Raw genomic sequence first — 26,496 nt, 5'->3', positions numbered from 1 at the left:
AGGAGATTGCTTTGGCTATTCGGGGTCTTTAGTGTTTCCATAAAAATTGTGCAATTTTTTGTTCTAGTTCTGTGGAAAATGCCAGTGGTAGTTTGATAGGAATTGCATTGAATCTAAATTGCTTTGGGTAGTATACTCATTTTCACAATGTTGATTCTTCCAATCCAAGAACATGGTACTTCTCTCCATCTGTTTGTATCATCTTTAATTTCTTTCATCATTGTGTTAAAGTTTTCTGCATACAGGTCTTTTGTCTCCTTAGGTAGGTTTATTCCTAGGTGTTTTATTCTTCTTGTTACAGTGGTAAATGGGAGTGTTTCCTTAATTTCTCTTTCAGATTTTTCATCATTAGTGTATAGGAATGCAAGAGATTTCTGTGCATTAATTTTGTATCCCTCTACTTACCAAATTCATTGATTAGATCTAGTAGTTTTCTGGTAGCATCTTTAGGATTCTCTATGTATAGTATCATGTCGTCTGCAGACAGTGGCAGCTTTACTTGTTTTCCAATTTGGATTCACTTTATTTCTTTTTCTTCTCTGATTGCTGTGGCTAAAACTTCCAAAACAATGTTGAATAATAGTGGTGAGAGTGGGCAACCTTGTCTTGTTCCTGATCTGAGTGGAAATGGTTTCAGTTTTTCACAGTTGAGGATGATGTTGGCTGTGGGCTTGTCATAAATGGCCTTTATTATGTTGAGTTAAGTTCCCTTTAGGCCTACTTTCTGGAGGGTTTTTATCATAAATGGGTGTTGAATTTTGTCAAAGGCTTTTTCTGCATCTATTGAGATGATCATATGGTTTTATCCTTCAGTTTGTTAATATGGTGTATCACATTGATTGATTTGCATATACTGAAGAATCCTTGCATTCGTGGGATAAGCCCCACTTGATCATGTTGTATGATCCTTTTAATGTGCTGTTGGATTCTGTTTGCTAGTATCATTATTATTATTATTTTTTTGCAGTATGCGGGCCTCCCACTGCTGCGGCCTCTCCCGCCGCGGAGCACATGCTCCGGATGCACAGGCTCAGCGGCCATGGCTCAGGCCCAGCCGCTCTGCGGCATGTGGGATCCTTCCTTACCAGGGTACGAACCTGTGTCTCCTGCATCAGTAGGCAGACTCTGAATCACTGCGCCACTGTGGAAGCCCTGTTTGCTAGTACTTTGTTAAGGATTTTTGCATCTGTGGTCATCAGTGATATTGGCCTGTAGTTTTCTTTCTTTGTGACATCTTTGTCTGGTTTTGGCATCAGGGGGATGGTGGTCTCGTAGAATGAGTTTGGGAGTGTTCCTCCCTCTGCTGTATTTTGGAAGAGTTTGAGAAGGATAGGTGTTAGCTCTTCTCTAAATGTTTGATAGAATTCACCTTTGAAGCCATCTGGTCCTGGGCTTATGTTTGTTGGAAGATTTTTAGTCACAGTCTCAATTTCAGTGCTTGTGATTGGTCTGTTTATATTTTCTGTTTCATCCTTGTTCAGTCTCAGAAGGTTGTGCTTTTCTAAGGCCCTGTCCATTTCTTCCAGGTTGTCCATTTTATTGGCATATAATTGCTTGTAGCAATCTCTCATGATCCTTTGTATTTCTGCAGTGTCAGTTGTTACCTCTCCTTTTTCATTTCTAATTCTTCTTATTTGAGTCTTCTCCCTTTTTTTCTTGATGAGTCTGGCCAGTGCTTTATCAGTTTTGTTTATCTTCTCAAAGGGGCAACTTTTAATTTTTTTGATCTTTGCTATTGTTTCCTTCATTTCTTTTTCATTTATTTCTGGTCTGATCTTTTGATTTCTTTCCTTCTGCTAACTCTGGGGTTTTTTGTTCTTATGTCTCTAATTGCTGTAGGTGTAAGCTTAGATTGTTTATTTGAGGTGTTTCTTGTTTCTTGAGGTGGGACTGTAGTGCTATAAACTTGCCTCTTAGAACTGCTTTTGCTGCATCCCATAGGTTTTGGGTCATTGTGTTTTCATTGTAAATTGTTTCTAGGTATTTTTTGATTTCCTCTTTGATTTCTTCAGTGATCTCTTGGTTGTTAAGTAGTGTATTGTTTAGCCTCCATGTGTTTGTAGTTTCTACAGATTTTTTCCTGTAATTCATATCTAGTCTCATAGCATTGTGGTCGGAAAAGATACTTGATATGATTTCAGTTTTCTTAAATATACCAAGGCTTGATTTGTGACCCAAGATATGATCTGCCCTGGAGAATGTTCCACGCGCACTTGAGAAGAAAGTGTATTTTGTTGTTTTTGGATGGAACATCTTATAAATATCAGTGAAGTCCATCTTGTTTAATGTATCATTGAAAGCTTGTGTTTCCTTATTTATTTTCATTTTGGATGATATGTCCATTGGTGAAAGTGGGGTGTTAAAGTCCCCTACTATGATTGTGTTACTGTCAGTTTCCCCTTTTATGGCTGTTAGCATTTGCCTTATGTGTTGCGGGTCTCCTCTGTTGGGTGCATAAATATTTACATAAATATGTTATATTTTCTTCTTGGATTGATCTCTTGATCATTATGTGGTGTCCTTCTTTGTCTCTTGTAATAATCTTTATTTTAAAGTGTATTTTGTCTGATATGAGAATTGCTACTCCAGTTTTCTTTTGAGTTCCATTTCCACTGAATATCTTTTTCCATCCCCTCACTTTCAGTCTGTATGTGTACCTAGGTCTGACGTTTGTCTCTTGTAGACAGCATATATGCGGTCTTGTTTTTGTATCCATTCAGCCAGTCTGTGCCTTTTGGTTGGTGCTTTTAATCCATTTACATTTAAGGTAATTTTCGATATGTATGTTCCTATTACTGTATTCTTAATTGTTTGGGGTTTGTTATCATAGGTCTTTTCCTTCTCTTGTGTGTCCTGCCTAGAGAAGTTCCTTTAGCATTTGTTGTAAAGCTGGTTTGGTGGTGCTGAATTCTCTTAGCTTTTGCTTGTCTGTGAAGGTTTCAATTTTGTCCATCGAATCTGAATGAGATCCTTGCTGGGTAGAGTAATCTTGGTTGTAGTTTCTTCCCTTTCATCACTTTAAATATGTCCTGCCAGTCCCTTCTGGCTTGCAGAGTTTCTGCTGAAAGATCAGCTATTAACCTTATGGGGATTCCCTTGTGCTGTTTTTCCCTTGCTGCTTTTTAATATTTTTTGTTTTTATTTAATTTTTGATAGTTTGATTAATATGTGCCTTGGTGTGTTTCTCCTTGGATTAATCCTGTATGGGACTCTCTGTGCTTCCTGGACTTGATCAACTATTTCCTTTCCCATATTAGGGAAGTTTTCAACTATAATCTCTTCAAATATTTTCACAGTCCCTTCTTTTTCTCTTCTTCTTCTGGGACCCCTATAATTCGAATGTTGGTGTGTGTAATGTTGTCCCAGAGGTCTCTGAGACTGTCCTCAATTCTTTTCATTCTTTTTTTCTTTATTCTGCTCTGCAGTTGTTATTTCCACTATTTTATCTTCCAGGTCACTTACCCGTTTTTCTGCCTCAGTTATTCTGCTGTTGATTCCTTCTAGAGAATTTTTAATTTCATTGATTGTGCTGTTCATGATTGTTTGTTTGCGCTTTAGTTCTTCTAGGTCATTGTTAAACGTTTCTGTATTTTCTTCATTCTATTTCCAAGATTTTAGATGATCTTTACTATCATTACTCTGAATTCTTTTTCAGGTAGACTGCCTATTTCCTCTTCATTTATTTGGTCTGGTGGGTTTTTACCTTGCTCCTTTATCTGTTGTGTGTTTCTCTGTCTTCTCATTTTGCTTAACTTACTGTGTTTGGGGTGTCCTTTTCGCAAGATGCGGGTTTGTAGTTCCCGTTGTTTTTGGTGTCTGTCCCCAGTGGCTAAGATTGGTTCAGTGGGTTGTGTAGGGCTTCCTGGTGGAGGGGACTTGTGCCTGTGTTCTGGTGGATGAGGCTGGATCTTGTCTTTTAGGTGGGCAGGACCATGTCCGTTGGTGTGTTTTGGGTTGTCTGTGACCTTATTATGATTTTAGGCAGCCTCTCTGCTAGTGGTTGGGCTTGTGTTTCTGTGTTGCTAGTTGTTTGGCTTAGGGTGTCCAGCACTGTAGCTTGCTGGTTGTTGAGTGGAGCCGGGTGTTGGCATTGACATGGAAATCTCTGGGAGATTTTTGCCGTTTGATATTACATGGAGCTGGGAGGTCTCTGGTGGACCAGTGTCCTGAACTCGGCTCTCCCACCTCAGAGGCATGGACCTGACACCCGGTCGGAGCACTAAGACCCTGTCATCCACATGGCTCAGAATAAAAGGGAGAAAAAAAGAAAGAAACATAAATAAATACAGTAAAGTTATTAAAATAAAAAATAATTATTAAAAATTAAAATATTAAAAAGTAATAAAAGAAAGAAAGAAGAGAGCAACCAAACCAAAAAAAAATCAACCAATGATAACAAGTGCTAAAAGCTATACTAAAATAAACCAAAACAGAGAGAACCCTGGACAAATGGTAAAAGCACAGCCATACAGAAAAAGTCACACACAGAAGTGTACACATACACACTCACAAAAAGAGGAAAAGGAAAAAAATATATATATCGTTGTTCCCAAAGTCCACCGCCTCAATTTGGGATGATTTGTTGTCTATTCAGGTATTCCACAGATGCAGGGTACATCAAGTTGATTGTTGAGATTTAATCCACTGCTCCTGAGGGTGCTGGGATAGATATCTGTTTCTCTTCTTTTTTCGCACAGCTCCTGGGGTTCAGCTTTAGATTTGGCCCTTCCTCTGCCTGTAGGTCACGTTTAGGCACCCGTTCCCCGCTCAGGCAGGACGGGGTTAAAGGAGCAGCTGATTCGGGGGCTCTGGCTCACTCAGGCGGGGGGGGGGGGGGGGTGGGTGGGGGGGGTGGGGGGAGGGTACAGAATGTGGGTTGAGCCTGCAGCAGCAGAGGCAGCATGATGTTGCAACAGCCCGAGGCGTGCTGTGCGTTCTCCCGGGGAAGTTGTCCCTGGATCACGGGACCCCGGCAGTGGCGGGCTGCACTGGTTCCTGGGAGGGGAGGTGTGGATAGTGACCTGTGCTCGCACACAGGCTTCTTGGTGGCAGCAGCAGCAGCCTTTGTGTTTCATGCACATCTCTGGGGTCCGCGTTGATAGACGCAGCTCGCGCCTGTCTCTGGAGCTTGTTTAGGCAGTGCCCTGAATCCCCTCTCCTCGCGTACCAGGAAACAAAGAGGCAGGAAAAAGTCTCTTGCCTTTTAGGCAGGTCCAGACTTTTCCCCGGACTCCCTTCTGGATAGGTTTGGCGCACTAGCACCCTTCAGGCTGTGTTCATGCAGCCAACCCCAGTCCTCTCCCTGGGATCTGACTTCTGAAGCCCGAGGCTCGGCTCCTAGCCCCGCCCGCCCTGGCGGGTGAGCAGACAAGCCTCTTGGGCTGGTGAGTGCTGGTCGGTGCCGATCCTCTGTGCGGGAATCTCTCAGCTTTGCCCTCTGCACCCCTGTTGCTGCGCTGTCCTCTGTGGCTCTGAAGCTTCCCCACTCCGCCACCCACAGTCTCCGCCCGCAAAAGGGCTTCCTAGTGTGTGGAAACTGTTCCTCCTACACAGCTCCCTCCCACTGGTGCAGGTCCCATCCCTATCCTTTTGTCTGTGTTTATTCTTTTTTCTTTTGCCCTACCTAGGGATGTGGGGAGTTTCTTGCCTTTTGGGAAGTCTGAGGTCTTCTGCCAGCATTCAGTAGGTGTTCTGTAGGAGCTGTTCCACATGTAGATGTATTTCTGATGTATTTGTGTGGAGGAAGGTGATCTCCACGTCTTACCCTTCCTCCATCTTGAAGGTCTCCTTGGTTCTAATCAGTTCATGTTATGCCCTCGGGCTATGTCATTCTTTCAGTGGTTGTGCCCTGCCCCCTTGCCTCCTGTTTCCCAAGTAGAAGAAAAGAGGAGGGGATGGCAGCCATTAAAAAAAAAATAAGAAAGAAACCTTGCTATTTGTGACAACATGGATGGACCTTGAGGGTATCACGCTAAGTGAAGTAAGTCAGAGAAAGACAAAAATTGTGTGATCTTACTTATATGTGGAATCCAAAACAAAGAAACACAACAATGAAAACCAACTCATAGATACAGTGGTTGCCAGAGGGGAGAAAGGTGGGAGGGGCAAAATAGGTAAAGGGGCTTAAGAGGTACAAACCTCTATTTATAAAATAAATAAGCCTTGGAGACTTAATATACAGCATAAGAAATGGGTCAGTAATATTGTAATAACTTTGTATGGGGACAGATGGTTATTAGACTTACAGTGGTGATCATTTCATAATGTATACAAATGTGAAATCCCTATGTAGTACACTTGAAAATGACAGAATATTGTACATCAACTATATTTCAATTAAAAAAGAAAGAGGAAGGAATGAATGAAAGGATATGATTAGTCTAAACTTGAGAGACCAGAGAAGGCTTTACAAAGTGGCTAATGCTTGAACTGATTCTTGAAGAATGAGTAAGAATTTATTAGATGAAGTTGGAAATGACATATAATATGTACAGAGAGAGGCACATAGACTTGAAACATCTTTGTGCATTTGGGGATTCCGGTAGTTTGGAATGGTTGGAGCGATGTTAGGAGTTGTGTGTCAGGTTATGAGGTTGAAACAGGTTGAGAGAAGCTAGATGGATAGGAAATTGGATTTCTATCTTGTTGGTGACAGCCGTCAAAGGGTTTTTAAATATTTGTTCACTCCTAGGATATTTATTAAACACCAACTATGACAAGTGCTAGACTTAAACAGCAGTGAACAAGACACTGCTGTGACCCTTAGAGTCTAGAGGTGGAGTTATAGCCAAATTCTACCCATCTTTTAAGGCCCAGCCCTTCTGACAAGGTTTGTTCAACTATCCCAGCTTTATGAATTTCCCCCCCTTTGGTATTTATGGTCAGTACCGCCCAATTTCAAATCAAATTAGCTGTGTGTTGAATAATGATTATGTGTCTTCTCTTCCTAGTGCTTCTTCCCCCATCTTCATTTTGCGGAGAGTAGGGCTTAAACTGTGCTGTAGGATATAGCACAATTGTAAGCATATATAATATTTCAGTAGATATTGATTAGAATTGTGGGATGGAAGAAGAATCAGAGAGGACAATGTAGGAAACAAGCTTGCAAAGTATGGAAGTTGGGGAGAAGAGGATTTTTGTTTGTTTTTTTTAAGAAATGAATTGAAATTAGCTGTCACTTTCCTATGGCTGTGTGCCTCCCTGGTTTTCATGACTTACGATGGATACCCTCCATCCAACTATTGAGGATCTTATGAAGTTTCCATTTGGTTGGCATGTTACTGAGGCAACCCAGGCTACATTTGGCTCTGAAAGTGCAATCTGTCTCTATTAATCTTAAGTACATATCTAGAATTCTTTTGTAAAGAACTCATCCTCATCAACCAGGGCTCTGTGAAAACCTTAAAATTTGGTTTATGTAGGAAAGGCCAGATATGTTCTTAATTATTTTTCTTTATTAGTTGCTAATATTTTGGACTTAAAAATTTTTTCTTGAAACATAAACCTCTAGAAAGGTTGCAAGTATAGTACAAAGAACTTTTTTTTCCCCTCTGAAACCATTTAAGAATAAGTTGCTGAATTGATGGCCTATCACTCCTCCATAGTTTAGGGTGTTTTTCTATGAAGGAATTTCCCTATACAACCACAATACAACAATCAGTATTAGGAAATTATCATCGATACAATACAAATATTTAATTACTGCCATTCAGGATTTGCCAGTTGTCCCTAAAACGTCCTAAAAAGCACAATGACCCAGTCCAGAATCAAGTGTTACATTTAGTTGTCATATCCCTTTAGTCTCTTTCAGTCTAGGTCTGTCACAGAAATCATGCTGTGTTACTGTCATTGCATCCTATGAGATGGTGCACGATTTCAGTTGGTTCCATTACTGGTGATACTAACTTTGGTCACTCGACTAAGGTGGTATTTGTCAGTCTTCTTCACTACAGAATTATCCAATTTCTCTTTATAATTTTTAATTTTTAAAACAGCTTTATTGAGATAAAATTGACATGCAGTACACCTGTCATACTTAAAATGTATAATTTGTAAAGTTTGGACATATGTTTACACCCATGAAACCATCACCACAATTGAGATAATGAACATATACTTTGCTCCCAAAAGCTTCCTTGTGCTTCTCGGGAGCCCTGTCCTCTCACCCTTCCTGATCTCTCCTTCAGCCTCTTCAGGCCACCACTGATCTGCTTTCTATAGCTATATATTAGTTTGCATTTTGTTGAATTTTATAAAAGTTGATTCATACAGTCTGTACTCCTATTTTTTTTTTTTTTTTGTGGCCTGGCTTCTTTGACTCAGCATAATCATTTTGATTCATCCGGTAGGTCATTTCGTTTTAATTTTTGAGTAGTGTTCCATTGTATGGGAATACCGCAGTTTGTTTATCCTTTCATCTGTTGATGGAAATTTGGATTGCTTCCAGTTTTTGGCTGTTACTCTTTATAATTAATTGCTGCTTTATGGTGATATACTTAGAAACCATGTAAATCTCCTATTCCTCACTAAACTCTGAATTTATGCATTTATATATTGATACTGGTACGTGGTCACAGATTCCTAATTTATTCAGTAGATTGTAATTGTTACTATAATTGTTTTGGTGCTCAAATTGTCCCAGATTTGGCCAGTTGGAGCTTGTTGAAATTGGCTTCTGTGCCCTTTCAACATATCTTTGGGTACTTCTTTATTTTCTGACATAAGAAGATGCTTTAGCCTTATTTGCTCTGGCCCTGGAATCAGTAATTTCTCCAAGGAGCTCTGGTTCCTTTTAAAGTCTTTCAACAGACATAGCTGGAAAGTATGTGTATATGTATATATAAGTACATGTACACATCTGTATCTATTTCTATATTTATCTTTGTATTAAAAACCATGAATTTACATAATCTCCAATTCCAATCCAATATCACAGGGCTTATTTTAGTCTTCTCTCTTCCAAATTTCTAACTCTTTTCTTTGACAGTGAAAAACCAGGCTCCCATTAACCTCAATATGAGTACTTGTACAGTCTTCCTAGCCATACCTCTACCGTGCAGGCTGCTCCCTTGGCTCTGACCTTGGGGAACACACTGCTTAATCCTTGAACTGGCTCTGTTGAATGTTGGTTAAGTCCCTGGCCCTGTTGAGCACACCAGTTGAGACCCCAGCCCCACAAACATATTGCTCTAGTCTCTGACTGATCCCCAGCCCCAGCAGACTCTCCGGGTGAGCCCTGGACCTTGCAAACATGCTGGCTGAGTCTTTGGTCAAGTCACCAGTCCTGGTTTTAGGAAAGCATAAGTCATGTCTCAAACTTAGGGCAAGCACCCAGCTGAGGCCCTTGTTGAGACTTTGTTCTTGGCAAACACGCTGGTTGAATCCCCATTCAGACCAGGCCCCAGCAAACATGCCTGTTAAGTCCCTGACCCTGACCAAAGAGCTCCAATTAAAATTTAACCTTACAAAGTGTTTATAATGGTATTTATATCTTTTTCTTAAACTGGAGATCTTGTTTCTAACAATATTAATGTAATTACTTGTTTTACTTTACATATAAAATGTTTCAATGGGGAAAGAGTAGTCTTTTCAACTGGGACAAGTGGGTAACCACATGCAAAAGAATGAAATTGGACCCTTACCTTATACTGTCTACAAAAGTTAAATTTAAGTGGATTAGAGACCTAAATGAAAGAGCTAAAACTATAAGACTCTTAGGAGAAAATATAGGGGTAAATCTTTATGACCTTAGATTTGGCAACAGATTCTTAAATATGACACGAAAAGCATGAGCAACAAAAGAAAAAATAGATATGTTGGACTTCATCAAAATTTAAAAAACTTTTGGGTTTCAAAGGACACTATCAAGAAAGTGAAAAGACAAGCCATAGAATGGGAGAATATATTTGCAAATCATATATATCATAAGGGACTTGTATCTGGAATATATAAAGAACTCTGACAACCCAATTATAAAAAAAAAAAGACCCAATTAAAAATGGGCAAAGGATCTAAGCAGATTTTTATCTAGAGAAGATATAAGTACATGAAAAAATGTTTGGTATCGGGCTTCCCTGGTGGTGCAGTGGTTGAGAGTCCGCCTGCCGATGCAGGGTACGCGGGTTCGTGCCCCAGTCCGGGAAGATCCCACATGCCGCGGAGCGGCTGGGCCTGTGAGCCATGGCCGCTGAGCCTGCGCGTCCAGAGCCTGTGCTCCGCAATGGGAGAGACCGCAAGAGTGAGAGGCCCGCGTACCGCAAAAAAAAAAAAAAAAAAAAAAAAAAAAAAAAGCTCGATATCATTAGCCATTAGGGCAGTGAGAATCAAGACCATGGTGAGATGTAAGTTCACACTCCCACGACTGGCTATAATAAAAAAAGTGAGATAATAACAAGTATTGTTGAGGATGTGGAAAAATTGGAACACTGCTGGTGGAAATGTAAAATGGGATATAGCCATTTTGGAGGACAGTTTGGCAGTTCTTAAACAGTTAGGTACAGAATCACCATATGATCCAGCAGTTCAACTCCTAGGTATATACCCAAGAGAAATGAAAACGTAGGTCCATACAAAACCTTGTATATGAATGTTTATAGCAGCATTATTTGTAATAACTAAAAGATGGAAGTGTCCATCAAGTGATATATGGATAAACAAAATATTGTATATCCATACAGTGGATTCCATTGTAGTATTATTTAGCCATAAACAGAGATGAAGTGCTGATACATACTACAACACAAGTGAACCTTGAAAACATCATACTAAGTTATAGAAGCCAGTTATGAAAGACTACATAGTATATGATTTCATTTATATGAAATGTCCAGAATAGGCAGATTTAGAGTCAGAAAGTAGATTCGTTGTATTTAGGGCTATGGGAGGGGTGGGCGGAGGAGAGTGATAGCTAAAGGGTTCAGGATTTATTTTTGAGGTGATAAAAATGTTTTAGAGTTGACTGTTGTGATGGTTACAGATTTCTTGGAATATACTAAAAGCCATTGAGTTTCACACTTCAGGTTGTTGGGCTGTACGTATGTGAATTATCTAAATAAAGCTGTTGAAAAATTTAACCCTGCATGTACAGCATAGTGACTATAGTTAATAATTCTGTATCGAAAGTTGCTGAGAGAGTAGGTCTTAAAAGTTCTTATCAGAAGAAAAAAAACTTGTAACTGTATGTGGTGATGGATGTTAACTAGACTTACTGTGGTGATCATTTTGCGGTATATACATATATTGAATCATTATGTTTTATACCTGAAATTAATATCATGTTATATGTCAATTATATTTCAATAAAAAGGTGAAAAAACGATTTAACCTAGGAATTTCTTAAAATGTCCAAAAGCAAAATGAAGTCAATTGTATAACTTTACTAAAAATGTTAAAGACATACTGTTTTCTTGAATAGGATGATCAATATTGTAAAGATGCTAATTGTGCAATTACAGTAAGTGCAATTACATTTTGAAGAGAGAATATGCAAATTGATTTTGGAAGAAAAAGTATGTAAGAATAGTCAAGAGGATTTTTAAAGAGAAAAATAATGATGCAGACTTTCCCTTAGATATAAAAGTTACTCTAAAACTATAGTAATTTCAACAGTATGATAGTAGTAAAGAAATAATATGATATAAAAAAATTTAACCTTGCAGTGTATCAATATCTTTGATTTCATATTTATATCCTTCTTCTCTTAAACTGAAAATCTTTTCCCTAACAACATAAACATAATTACTTACTTGCTTTGTTGCATATATAAAAAGTTTCAAAACAATGCCAGCGTTCCTACTAACAATAAGACCACAGAATAAGGCTCAAGATTTCTTTGCAACTCTCTTTCCCCTAGAATATGTTACCTTAAGGATGTATACTATGCTCTAAGGCAAAACATTTTAAAGACATTTGCAATAATTCTTTCCCTTGTCACCAACTTGTTATATAGTTAGAGTTATATTTTTCCATTTGTTTTCAATTTTTAGGGATTGATGTTTTTATTTTTGATTTTTTTGAATATATAAAATAATTACATGATTCCAGAATCAGAACTCTTCAGAGAAGAGTCAAGGTCAAGTTAAGGTCTCTTCAGAGAAGTTTCTCATCTATCTCTGTTTTCCTTCTACCCTATTCTCTCTTTTTCCCTTTATTAGTTTTATTAATTTTTGGTTTATTCTTCTAGTTTTCTTTTTGCTCTTTGGTATTCTCCCTTCCTTCATGTTACACAAAATATTTTATATATATATATATATATATATATATATATATATATATATGTAAAACATATTTTATGTATATACACACGTATACACACACACATTGCTGTTTGGGACTTTATTTCCTTAATTTTTTTTTTTTTTTAAAGTTGAAAACCAAATCCTGTTCTTTTAATCTTTTTTTTTAGATGTTGGGGGTAGGAGGTTATTAATTAATTAATTTATTTTTGCTGTGTTGGGTCTTCGTTTCTATGTGAGGGCTTTCTCTAGTTGTGGCAAGTGGGGGCCCCTCTTCATCGCGGTGCACGGGCCTCTCACTGTCGCGGCCTTTCTTGTTGTGGATCACAAGCTCCAGATGCGCAGGCTCAGTAGTTGTGGCTCACGGGCCTAGTTGCTCCGCGGCATGTGGAATCCTCCCAGACCAGGGCTCGAACCCGTGTCCCCTGCATTAGCAGGTAGATTCTCAACCACTGTGCCACCAGGGAAGCCCCTCCTTAATGTATTTTGAAGATCATTCCTTTTAACAGCTGTCTAATATTCTAGTATGTTGGTGTTTCATAGTTTATTCACCTGTCTTCTTTTGACAGACGTGAGACCTCTGGACTATGTCCAATCTTCTGCTGTGTTTGGATCCTCGAAGGTAGACTTTAAAAATTAGCTGAGGCAAACAGGAGCCCCAGGTTCCCCTAAGTGGCAAAAGCTTCTATTCCTCATGTATTATAATTTGCGCTCTTACTTTTCCCTACCCTTTGTTATATTCTGGAGGACTAGTTCTACCTGTCCATTCATGTCCAATTTTGCTGCCAAATGAGGTCAGTTCAGATCTTTTCCCCCAAAACAAATTGCAAAAACACTTTAGGTTTGCAGGGATTTTAAAAAATTTCATCATTGCAGATAAGGGATTTTAGATGTATAATAGGCTAAGATAAGCAGTATCTTATAAATAGATGACAGGGTAGTCGATAAATGTCTGACTTGGCAAACGTTGATGCCAGAAAGAAGGGCTTATGTGAACCGTAAAGGCTCTGTGGCATGAGCGAGATGGTCTAAGGTCATTGTGGTTGAAGCAGAGAGAGGACAGTGTGGGAGGTGGAGGTCCAGGACTGTATAGGATATGATAGGGCATGTTTAGGAATTTTGTTTTTATCCTAAGAGCAATGGGAATCAGTTAAATGGCTTTAGCTAGGGCATATTTGATCAGTTTTGTTGATGGTTATGCTGTATATTTAAGAAATTAAATAATCCTGTACGTGCTTGTCTAGTTAATATCCATGAGATTCAGCTTCTCATGAGAACGTTGTCACTAGGATGATGGGGTTGCTTTTGGGGAAGCACCAAGTCTCTACCTTTTCATTGCTCTTTACTCTTCTAAGTTTTATGTCTTCATCAGTAGCTTAATTAACATTGGAGAGTATCTCTGCTGAAGCAGATACAGTACTTCCAGCAGCTTTCAACTTTTACTCTAAATCAGAAGCTTTAAAAATAGATAAAATTCTCAACACTCCTTCACACTTGTTCATAAAGAGACTTGGCCTTCTTCCTTTCCACACTCCAAAGATGTACTGTTTTTTGAAGACTGAAACTGCAGTGTTGGGTTATGGTCCTTGGCTTTTTCCTGTCTGTCTTTGGAAAATGTTTTCTCATTTTTCTCTACCTAGGGGAGGTATAGAGGTAATAAAAGTTATGTTTTGGGGGACTTCCCTAGTGGTGCAGTGGTTAAGAATCCGCCTGCCAATGCAGGGGACATGGGTTCAAGCCCTGGTCCAGGAAGATCCCACATGTCGCGGAGCAACTAAGCCTGTGTACCACAACTACTGAGCCTGCGTTCTAGAGCCCATTAGCCACAACTACTGAGCCTGCATGCCACAACTACTGAAGCCTGTGCACCTAGAGCCCGTGCTCCACAACAAGAGAAGCCACCGCAATGAGAAGCCCATGCACTGCAACGAAGAGTAGCCCCCACTTGCTGCAACTAGAGAAAGCCCATGCGCAGCAACGAAGACCCAACACAGCCAAAAATAAATAAATAAATAAATTTATTTTAAAAAGTTATGTTTTTGTATACTAAAAGTTATTTAAAGTAATTTAGCAGTTCAGTTTTAGCAAACATATCTTGGTGATAAACTCTGCTTGTTTTTACTTGGAAATATCATTATTTCACTCTCCTTGAATTGTTGGCTAAAGGATTCTAGGTTCATAGTTATTTTCTCTCAGTACCACGAAGATATTAATCTGTTTTCTTCTGATTCCACTGTTGGCATTGAGAAATCAGGCATTGGTCCAACTATTCTTCGTTTGTGTGCATTTTTCCTTTTGCTGTTCTTAAGATCTTGTCTTTGTATTTGGCATTCTTTAGTTTGACTGTTACTGGACTAGGTGTGGATTTCTCTTTATCCTGTTAGGGATTTAGTGGGCTTCCTGATTCTGAGATTTAGTTTCTTTCCACATCTCTGGAAATGCTTAGCCATTGTCTCTTCAAATATCATCTCTTCTTCATTATCTATTTTCTCCTTCTAGATCTTCAGACACATTAGAACTTCTCATCTGCATCCTCAATGTTCTTTAATTCTTTTATTTTCTGTCTCTTTGTTGCCCTATGTTGCCTCCTGAATAATTTTATTTGGATCTATCTTCTAGTTCTCTGGTCTGTCCATTTAATTTTTAATTTTAATTAAAGTGTTTTTTCTAAACTATTTTTGGTTTCTTTTCTGATTTGCCTGGTACATTTCTATAGTTTCTTTTTCCTTGTTCATATTTTCTAGCCTTTTATTTTTTGAAACCTATTGAATATTTCATGTATGGGTATCTCACAATTTCAGCTTCTGAAGGCTTTGAAGGTGTGTTTCTGCCTTTTGCTGTTTCTGCTAATGTTCTGATTTTTGGTGGTTGTTGTTGTTTTCTATGAGCTCGTGTTCCTTGGAAATTTATTTGTGGGAATTCATTGAATCCTGGTTAAAGTTGCATTCCTGCAAAAGAGGATTTTTCTTTGTTTGTGCTACTTCTCTGGGGACCTAAATTCTTGGCTTGAGGGGTAGGGGTTTTTTTGTTTTTGTTTTTGCGGTACGCGGGCCTCTCACTGTTGTGGTCTCTCCCATTGCGGAGCACAGGCTCCGGACGCGCAGGCTCAACGGCCATGGCTCACGGGCCCAGCCGCTCCGCGGCATTTGGGATCTTCCCGGGCCAGGACACGAACCTGTTGTCCCCTGCATCGGCAGGTAGACTCTCAACCACTGCGCCACCAGGGAAGCCCTATTTGTTTTTGTGGGGTTTTTTTTTTTTTGACTGAATATTGTCTACAAATCTGTGTGAAAGCTGGCTTATGGTGATGAATTCTTGGGATAAATGTTTTCCCCTTTGCCCACTGCCATTTTCCTTTTGACCTCTTCTGTGCGGCAGACCTAGTCCTTTTTAACTTCCTTTGAAGACACAGTTCTTTGGGGCTCAGTTTTAAATGGAGCTCTCTGGCTAGATTGCCTACTTTGGGTAGGTTCAGGTCTGATCTTTTGTCTTTGGTGCTCCTTGCAGCCATCAGAGTGGAATCCTAAGGTCCCTAAAGGTTTGGTAGGTAGCTTCCGGGCAGAATATGGCAGACTGTGTGCTTAATTCCTAAGGTTGCAGTTTTCATTTAGTTTTTGTCTTTTGATGATTCCTTATTTTGTTCTCAGCAGTCATTTTGTTCCCAACACAATCATTAACACAAAAATATATTAAAAATTTTAAATCCAGTTTCTTAAAGGTATTTTTATTGGGAGAGTAATTGGTCATGCTGGTGGAATTAAAGATTAAACTAATTCTTAAAAAAATTAGTATGTATCCTACTTTTTGAACAGTGTTTGACCCCTGAACACGTAAGAAATGCAGAAAAAGCACAGAAGTACAAGATCAGAACCAATTGTACTAATATGTGTTTGTGTGTATACACACACACACACACACACATATTTCTACAAGTAGGTAAGTGGGTAGGTAGGAGGGATGATAGATATACACATCTTGCTTTGGGCATTTATGTGACTTACGTGTTATTAGGACAGTTTAAATTTGATGGTCCTCCCTAGACCTTTGTGAGTGATCACAGCATAACAAGCCTACTTAAGTGCAGAAATGGCCGTTTTGTGATATTTGAGAGAGGATTTTGAAAAACCTTAGGTAACATCCCTTAATACAGTTTGCATCCAGAACCTTTAGAGAAGATTACTGTCATTGACAATTAGGCGAAATTGTGTCATTTGTGAATTGTGCTAAGCTCATAGAAGGTTCTATTTCTGAGAGTAGTGGCTAGACACTCAGGAATAATGGACAGACAAAAGAAGAGAAAGTTTAAAAAGAAAAAGCACTCACTAACAGCATGGAGTATCATCAGATCCACCTTTTCTTGAGTTTGGTTTGCATGGAGGAAATCTGTTGAAGGATTTTCACAGTGAGGAGTTCGTGTTTGTATGCCTGTCTGCCTTTTGAAGTAAGACATGTACATCTTTTAAAAATAATAATTAATTAATTTATTTATGGCTACATTAGGTCTTCGTTGCTGCATGCGGGCTTTCTCTAGTTGTGGCAAGCAGGGGCTACTCTTCGTTGCAGTGCGCGGGCTTCTCATTGTGGTGGCTTCTCTTGTTGCAGAGTATGAGCTCTAGGCACGTGGGCTTCAGTAGTTGTGGCATGTGGGCTCAATAGTTGTGGCACATGGGCTTCGTTGCTCCACGGCATGTGGGATCTTCCCAGACCAGGGCTTGAACCCGTGTCCCCTACATTGGTAGGTGGATTCTTAACCACTGCGCCACCAAGGAAGTCCTAAGACATGTACATCTTGATTTAGTCTCTTTATTTGAGTTAATCTCTTTAAAGGACTGACAGTACATAGAAAAACACTTTCTTTTTCAGACTCATTTTATTCAGTTCATGGTAAGACAAAGGATGTCTGTTTCTTAGCTGTAGGTTTCTGTCAGATTACTTGGTGAGAAAGTAGATTAGGTTTTGTAACATCATCTCTACACCTTTGTCCTTCCTCTGCCAACTCCCTCCTCCCATTTTCCCAACAAGTTTGGATTCAAATTCTGGCTTTGTCATTTAACAGGTGAGGTGACTAGTCAGTAAGTGATGTAAGCTCAGTTCAGTGGGGTTAATGTCAACCCTAAAGACATCATTGTGAGAATTAACACAACATGTAAAATACATAGTGCTGAGCAAAGTAGCCATCGATCAATATCACTTCCCTCTCAGCTTGAATTATAGAAAACTGATTCTCAATTTTTGGACATTCTAAGTGTATTTTCTATTCATTCATTATACTTTCATTCATGTAAACTGTTTTGTGCAATGCTGATCCTGTTCCGGGAACATTTGTGAAGGATAGTTTTTCAGGGATATTGTAGAGGGATGGATGAGGTGACCTGTTGGAAACTCCCTTGGTGTATGCCAACTAGTCACTTTATTATATATAATTAATTTTGAAAATCATCTTATTTCAGATACCATGTTATTAGGCTATTATTCTCCCATCTTTTCATCTCATGTGTTTAGAGAAATAAAGTAGAATATGACTGCTAAGCCAATACTTATTCATTTTCTATTTGATACTCATATTGTCTTAGCTCTATATGGATATATATCTGTTTCTTCTTTTAAGGGAGAAAGTCTACATTCTTTATGTGGAAAACTGTAAGCTGATCTGTTCATTAGATTTTCATATTGTTTAACTTTGCAGATTCACTTGGTATATTGTGTCATCACCTTGTGTTGTCATATTTTTTTATTGTACGATTAAGACAAGTACTCTAAAATAAGAAAGAGTAGGGTTATGAATCATATCTCCTAGGATTGTGTGGAATAAAGGAGATAATGTATATAATATCCTTAGCTTCAAGCTTGGAACGTGTAAGTGCTCAGAGAATGCTTACTGTAAACTATTATTATAATGTGTCCCTCATCTTCCAGATTTGAAATTCTTTAAGAGCAGGAACTGTGTAATATATATATTTCATATATTATGGACTCAGTGTTTTACTTATTAATATATTTTTATTTTCATCATACTTTTTAATGTTTCATCTTTTGTCTTACAGTGATGAAACTAGAGGATCTGTTTGTAGATGATTCAGGTCGGTATTTGGCTGTTCAGTTCCATCTGGAATGTGCATATATATTTTTATATTATTATGAATATAAAAAAGCAAAAGATCAGTTCAATATTGCTAAAGAAATCTGCAGATTACAAATTGATTTGACAGGTAAGATTTTTTTTACGTTTTGTGGATAATTGATTTATTTTTATGATAAACTAATATATAATTGGCAGTTTGGCTGTATTGTATGGTTGTATTTTATATCTGTGTCCTCTTGTTTGCTTTACAAAAATAGATTTTATTTAAAAAATTCATAGTTTTAGAACAAAGTTGAAATCATATACTTTATTCCTGCAGATGCCCATGTCTAGTTAGACATGTCAGTAGTATGTGGCAGCTGGGCAGTACACAAATGGACTTTGTGTATTTGGTTGTGCATGTGGGCTTCCCAAGGCCCCTCCTGATCCCCAAATTTAGTTTGCCCTTTCTGTTAAATACCCACCTGCAGCTTCCATCCTGCCTTTCTTGTATTTCTTAAGAACAGAAAGTTTTGACTGTTTTGTTTAGATGTTTCTTCATGGCCTTAGAACACTGTCTGGCATACAGTAGGCACTCAATAAACATTTGTTGGAAGAACAAATAAATTGCAGAATTTTTTCCAAGATCTCTGTGTTTTTTTCTGAGTACCAAATAAGAAACATTATTTTCTCTTAATGTATTGCCCTGTCCCTAGTCTCACAATGTAATTGGCATTCTATATTGAAGACATTCATGAAAATCAGACATCATCAGTGGGTCACACCATTTATACCTGTTGAACCTGGGCTCTGTGAATGTTGAAACAACAATCTGTGAATGTTGAAATGATTGAAACTACTTGTCCTGCGTAGCCTTGGTCTAGATTATCTCTAAGGCCCATTCTTAGTCCCCAAACTCTGTGCTTATTGAGGTAGTCCTGTCAATAAAATCCTTCAGATACATTATGAGGTAAATGTGACTTTGTGGCCTAGTCTGGCATCTTACCCACCTTTTATTACATTGTTTGTATGGGGAGAATTATTAAATATCCAACTTACAACTTTGTGACAATGGCCAGGTGTAAGTTGGAGTCTTGTATTTGAGATATGTGTAATATAAGTTGTGAGGTTAGTTTCAGAGATTTTGTTTTTAAATATTTCAGTCCTAGGAGACTTCTTTTTTTGGATTATTTAAAAAACTAGTATCATGGTACCCAGTATAGTCGGCTTTAGCTGTTGGTGTATTTACTAGCTAGTTCTTCATATTTTTTTCCAAGTTAAGACTGAAGAACTTAAAAATACAAATGTGCTCACAAATATAAAATGAGGATCAGATTATTACTTTTTTCTTTTCAGCTCTAGCCTTACTATAAAAAAAAGCTGTGTTAGACCATCTCAATAGCTATTTTTAGTATAACATGTTTAAATGGTTGTTGTATAAAGTAGAGCCAGACTCATCACAGGATAAAATCCAGACTTCTTAGACTGGTCTTTGTAATCAAGGGTCTTTGTAATCTGACTCTTGCCAGAGAATACATGTCAGAGCTTTTGCTTCTCTTAAAGCTGTTCTGCAACAAGTTATTTCAGATACAAAATGAAAAAAAAATTGGTCTTACGTGGAGCCAGATAGTGTAATAGAAAGACTGTGGGATTTAGAACCTGAAGACCCTGGCTTTAAGCCCTGGGTCTGATACTGAAAACCCTGTGATCTTGAGCAAATGACTGTACTTCAGAACTTCCCTTTTTTCATCTGTTGTATGGAGAGCAAATGGGAGAGTATTTCTTCTCCCTATGACACCTAGTGAGTTATCTTTTTTGAGAAGGGAGGTAGTTTAGTGAAAAAGTAAATATGTGGAAACTAGTGGCAGAAATCCTGGGTTTGAGTTCTGGCCTTATAACTTACTGGCTTTATAATTTTATAAAAAGTCATTTTAAAGTCATCTTTGAGCCTCAGGTTTCTCTTATTTGAAATGGAGAAAATACCTCATAAGCTCTAAAGCGCTCTGAAAGTACTACTCTTTAAGATTGTACTGTATGTCTGATTGACAAGTTGATACATATAATTTAATATATATTTTTTCAGGTGCTTTGGGAAAAAGGACACGGTTCCAGGAAAATTATGTGGCCCAACTTATTCTAGATGTAAGAAGGGAAGGAGCTGTGTTTTCAAATTATGAATTCACTCCAGCACCCACTCCTCAGGAATATTTAACCAAGGTAAGTAGGTTTGTAAGTTATTTAAATTAGCATCCAAGTCTAACAGTTTCCATAGGTGAGTTTTGTAGAAACACTGGATGGGGTGGGAAGAGGCTTCTTTTGACCCTTCTTGAGCTTTTACAAGGTGGCTGGATGTTTTAAAAGAAACAAAACAAAACAGGACCCATTTTTTAAAGCCATTTTTACCCTTAAATAGAGATAAAATTGTTGTTTTTTTCTTAGACTTCAGTAAGTATGAATTAGTAATGCAGTTAGTTATGTATTACTGCCCTTGAAAAAAGTCCAAAAGGCAGACTGAGTAGAGACTAATTTTTCCAGTGGCTACCATATTTTTTGCCTTCTGTTGATATTTTCAAATATTAAGAGCCTTGAAATTTCTTGGGTTTCTTCTAAATATGTAAACAGATGATCAGAATTCCTTTTTACCAGTTTTCTGATCTGTCCTTAGTTACTATGTCATTACTGGGCTGGTTGCTGCCTTAGTATGTTTTCTTGACTTGGCTAATACATTCTCTTGTAGCTTAAATTTATAACTCTTAGTCAGTTTACCTGCTCAATAGGCCTCTCCATCTGCTTCCATGGAGGCCATTAACATTTACATTTTCTTATCCCAGAGTCCCCAAACCAACATTTTTGCTTGTTCTTTGGTTGATGTTACTGTCTCTGAAGCCCATGTTTTGCTACTTTTCATTCCAGAGCCTGCAAACAAATTTACTTGGTGCATTGAACACAAAAATTCTGTTGTGTACTGAAAATAATGCCAAGGTTAGGGACTAGGGAGATGGGAAAGAGTGGCAGCAGTAAGGAGTCCTGAGGAAGGTCTTTGATGCGATCTTACGTCCCTCCTGGGCTTGCTCCAGCTTCTCTGTTTGCTTTTGTGGTAACTTCAGGGTGGGGACAGTTACTGATCTAAGAGGAGAAGGAAGGAAGGAAGGAAGGAAGGAAGGGAAAGATGGAGAAACTCAGGGATGAGACTGCACAGGGGACAGCCTATATCTCCTGATGTGGGTAGAGCCACAGTTGAACAAGTATTTGTACTGCTGTGTTGATGCTGGTCAGGGAACTGTGTTGATACCTGCTTCCATCCTCCATTTCCTCCTTGTATATACCAGACCCTCGTCCTTCAGCTATTTGATGTAACCCAAGTCCCTCCGTGAGTCTTAGATTAAGTATCATAAGCTGCTTTTTTGGCCATAGCACAGCATCAATGAAAAGAGATTTAATTCCGCAATCTAAGCGTTTAATTCAGTAATCCATTGTTGTTTGTTTGTTTGTTTGTTTATTAGTGTGGAGTTCTCGTATTGAAAATTGTCTCCTATGATTATAAATAGGATGTGATGACTCTTATGAGGAATGTATAAAAATGGTATACAATTTAATACAGAATTTATTCTTTCATACTTAAAATTCTGATAATTTTATGATCTTCATTAATTACCACTTAAAGGTGGAAAGTACAAATTATGTGATGTAGGTATGGATTAGATAGAAACAGCTTTTTACTCATGGATGGAAGATAGACTTGCTTGTTTAATTAGTTATGTATGATATTTTCTTATTCAGATACCATTAGATTATAAAATACACCATCTGTTTAATAACCAAACTCTTCAGGAAAAAAGGAACACTATTATACCAATTATAGTGATTATAAAATACATCGTGATTAGAAATGTTACAATGTGAAGATGTATATCTTAGAATTGAGGAAATACAGTAATTTTATTGCCAGTGAGGAACATAGTGTTTCCCTTTGGGCCTTGCTAGACTTTTAATCTGTTATTAATGGGGAATTACATAGCCTGAAGCTATTGGACTTCAGGCTTTAATAAGCCAACACTTATGAGCAACCCCAATGTTCAAATCAAAGGCGCAGTCTCTGTTCTTTATTATTCAATCATGGGGGCACGGTGTGAGGAGGGAGAATAAATTAAAATTGTATATTCACAGAAAACACAAACACATACATGAGCAGCATCGTTGAAAAGAAATATACATTAAATGCTGAATATGGTGTGTCCCATGAATTGGAGATAAATTACGTGCTAATTTCTTTTTCTCTTTTTTTTTTACATTAAGCACAATACAGCAATTTATAAAGATGCTTAAAATGAATACAAAGGGAAATAAAGACCACAGAATTACACATTGAACAGCAGTGTGTCACATATAAGATGGTGTAAATGAATACACCAGGATGGTGTTCATCTAAAGATAAAACAGCACCCATTGATTTGCTGCTTCTACACAACCCAAAGCGTTCATACAGATTGAAAGGGTGTCAATATGAGTAGTTGCAAAGTCCGTTCTTTCATGTGATTTTAGCTTTAAAGGTTTCAGAAAACAGATCTGCAATATCAGTTTTCATTTTTGTCAGCTGTAATGTCAAGGATGTTCAGAACAAGAAAAATGCAATAATACAGGACAATCCAGATCTGTGCCTTATGTGACTGGCCTCTGTTGCAGGATTGGACAAGGTTATGTGCAAAAACAAAGTCTGTCCAAAAGTCCACACTCTTGCAGTTACAGGCTTTAGTTTGATTATCTAGATATAACGTTTATTACACAGCAAGGGCAGCATTAAAAGAAGAAACAGATTTATGATGGGTGAGCAATAACAGTATCATAAGCATCACTTGACTAGGAGGTCTGAAAGACTAGCTAAATTTCTGATTCAGTAGAACGTTATGAGGTTGGAGTGGGACTAAAGCAGAACAGTATTTTAAATTTGTGGCTTGTAGAACACATAGGCAAGTAGGTAGTGCAGCCAAACAGTTTTAATTGCGAAAAGAGCTGAATAGGAATGCAGAGTATCTTGAATGAAGATTGAAACTATTTTGATCACCTGTTTGTAGCTGAAGAGTAATAAATAATGCCTTGTTGTTAAGGCTGACCTGTCTCAGGTCTTCTGTGGCGGCTGGAGGGGAAGGAGTCCTTGCTGGGAGGTGGAGACTGGGGTCCCTGTCACATCTTTATTGTCTAGCCGAGGTGAGAACCTGGGAAAGTTATTGTATTTTTAGCCTCCTCATTTGTTTATCCCCACATCACACTTTTTTAAAAAAAAAATTTATTTATTTATTCGGCTGCGATGGGTCTTAGTTGCGGCACGTGGGGTCTTAGTTGCGGCACGGGGGCTCTTGGTTGCAGTGCGCGGGCTTCTCTCTCGTTGTGGCACGTGGGCTTAGTTGCCCCGCGGCATGTGGGATCTTAGTTCCCCGGACAGAGATTGAACCCTGCATTGGACGGCGGATTCTTAACCACTGGACCACCAGGGAAGTCCCCACATCACACTTTTTTTAAGGGATCAGATTAGATCTATAAAGGTGCTCCACAAACATTGGATATTAAAAGCAGGTTGATACAACCCTATCTGGATGTGAAAAGGTGAGAGATTTGGATATTCTGGAGCTGCACTGTCCAATATGGTAGCCACATATGGTTATTAATCACTTGAAAATTGGTTGGTCCAAACTTTGATGTGCTGAAGTGTAAGTGTGAAAGATGTACTAGATTTCATAAGCTGTGTATGAAAGAGTGTATAGTATCTAATTAATTATTTTCTGTTGATACATGTTACAAGGATAATATTTTTGATGTATTAGGTTAAATCACTTATTATTTTTTTTTTACTTTTTAAAGTGTAGCTCTTAGAAAATTTAGAATTACATAAGTAGCTTCCTAAAAAAAAATATGAAAGGCTTGTATTGAAAATGGTTGGCCACCAGGGTGCGCTGTGCACCTGCCAGCTCTGCCTTTTGAGGTTGTGCGGGTCAGGGAGGAGGAGACACTTTTTCAGTGGAGCCTGAGTAGCCACCTGAAGTTGTGTGTTTCTCCTGTCAGCAGTTGTTGGAGGTTGTTGTACTCTTTTCTCTTTTCTCGAAACCTTATAGATAGAGCTAGGCCTACAGTTTAAAGTCTTCCTAGTTTTAGCTACTACTTCTATTGAATTAGAAAAAAATTTAAGTCAGGTTTATTGAGGAATAATTTACATAAAATAAAATGCACTTATTTTAAGTGTCCAATTTGATGAGTTTTGACAAATAGGTAGACCCATGTAATCACCACTGTAATCAAAATACAGAACCATTTCCATTAGGCCAAGAAGTCCATCCATACTCCTTTGCAGTCAATCACTTTCCCTCCCACTGGTCTGCTTTCTGTCACAGATTAGAGCTGTTTTTTCCTAGAATCTCAAACAAATGGAATCATATAGTATGACTCTTCTGTGTCTGGTTTCTTTCACTTAGCGTAATGTTTTGAGATTCATCTATATTTTGATACCAATAGTTAGCTCCTGTTTATTGCTGAGTTATTTCATTGTATGGATAAGCCACAGTGTGTTTATCCATTCACCCCTTGGTAGACAATCGAGCAATTTTTAGTTTTTGGCTGTTATGAATAAAGCTGCTTGGAACATTCATGTGTAAGTCTTTGTGTGAACATATGCTTTTAATTCTCAGGGGTAAACGCCGAGGAATGGAAGGGCTAGGTTTTGTGGTAAGTGTATTTTCAACTTGAGAAACTGCCAAAGTGTTTTCCAAAGTGGTTGTACTATTTCACATTCCCACCATCAATATATGAGAGTACCAGCTGCTCTGCATCCTTGCCAGTGCTTGGTAAAATTTTTTTGCTATTCTGGTGAGTTGTGTGTAGTGGTTTCTCATCGTGATTTTACTATTTTTTGATGATTAATTTTTTAAAAAATCCATTTTATTGAGATATAACTTATACACAGAAAATTTTTAATTGTACAGTTTGCTGAGATTTGAAAAATATATACACACAACCATTACAGTCAAGATACATTTCATTACCCTAGAAAGTTCCATCCTGCCCCTTTGCAGTTAATTCCCTATCCTCTCTGGCCCTAAACAGTCATTGATCTGCTTTCTGTGGCTACAGGTAGTTTGCCTTTTCTAGAATTTCATGTGACTGGAATCCTACAGTATGTACTCTTTTGTATCTGGCCTCTTTTGCTCAGCAGTTGAGATATATCTATGTAGTTGCATGTGTCAGTACTTGCTTTTTATTTCTGATTAGAATTTCATTAAATGCATATAGCATAATTTTTCTTTTTAATCTGTTTACCTGTTGACAGATATTTGGGTTGTTTCCAGTTTAGGGTTATTACAGATAAAACTATGAACACTTTTAAATTTATATACATATATATATATATATATACACACACACACATGTTTTTGGGTGGACATATGTTTTTGTTTCTCATAGGTAACTACATAGGAGTGGAACTGATAGTTCATATGGTAAATATGTTTATTATAAGAAACTAGCAAACTGTTTTCTATGGTTGTACCATTTTACATTTCTACCAGCAATGTATGAAAGTTCTAATTGTTCCAGATCCTTGTCAACAATTAGTATTGTCAGTCTTTTAAATTTTATCTATTCTAATGTGTGTGTACTAGTAGTTCATTCTGATTTTAATTGGTATTTCCCTTTTGACTACTGTTGTTGAGGATCTTTTTATGTGCTTACTGCCCATTCTTTTGTGAAGTGTCTGTACAAATCTTTTGTCCATTTTTATGTTGGGTTGTTTATCTTCTTAAGTTGTAATTCCATATTCTGAATACAAGCTTTTTTTCAGATATTTGTTTTGTGAATATGTTCTCTGAGTCTGTAACTTGGCTTTTCATTTTCTTAACAATGTTTTCAAAGAGCAAAAGTTTTAATTTGCTGAAGTCCAGTTTATTAAGCTTTTCTTTGATGGTTTGAGTATTTTGTGTCCTAATTAAGGACTGTCTCCCTACCCCAAAGTGGCAAAGCTTTTCTCCTATGATTTTTTTTCCTAGAAGTTTTTTAGTGTTAGCTTCTACAGTAAGGTCTCTGATTAATTTTGATTTAATTTTTGTGTATTGTGTGAGATCAGGACGGAGGGTCATTTTTTCCCAGACGGATATACAGTTGTTCTAACATCATTTATTGAAAAACCTTTCCTTTGTTTGACTCACCTAGACACCTTTG

General features: G+C 37.9%; 1 protein-coding gene across 1 annotated transcript in view; it reads left to right on the top strand.

Annotated features, from left to right (window-relative positions):
• Window positions 1-26,496, top strand: part of TTC27 (tetratricopeptide repeat domain 27) — a 186,991-nt gene that overhangs the window by 24,684 nt on the left and 135,811 nt on the right. The window contains exons 6-7 of the mRNA XM_065891074.1: window positions 18,278-18,442; window positions 20,378-20,511. Coding sequence (XP_065747146.1) covers window positions 18,278-18,442; window positions 20,378-20,511 — 299 coding nt within the window. The remainder of the gene's footprint in view (window positions 1-18,277; window positions 18,443-20,377; window positions 20,512-26,496) is intronic.

This window comes from Phocoena phocoena, chromosome 14, assembly GCF_963924675.1.
Source record: "Phocoena phocoena chromosome 14, mPhoPho1.1, whole genome shotgun sequence".
Taxonomy (NCBI): domain Eukaryota; kingdom Metazoa; phylum Chordata; class Mammalia; order Artiodactyla; family Phocoenidae; genus Phocoena; species Phocoena phocoena.
Note: the sequence above shows the minus strand (reverse complement) of the source record. Positions and strands in the feature narration are given on the sequence as shown.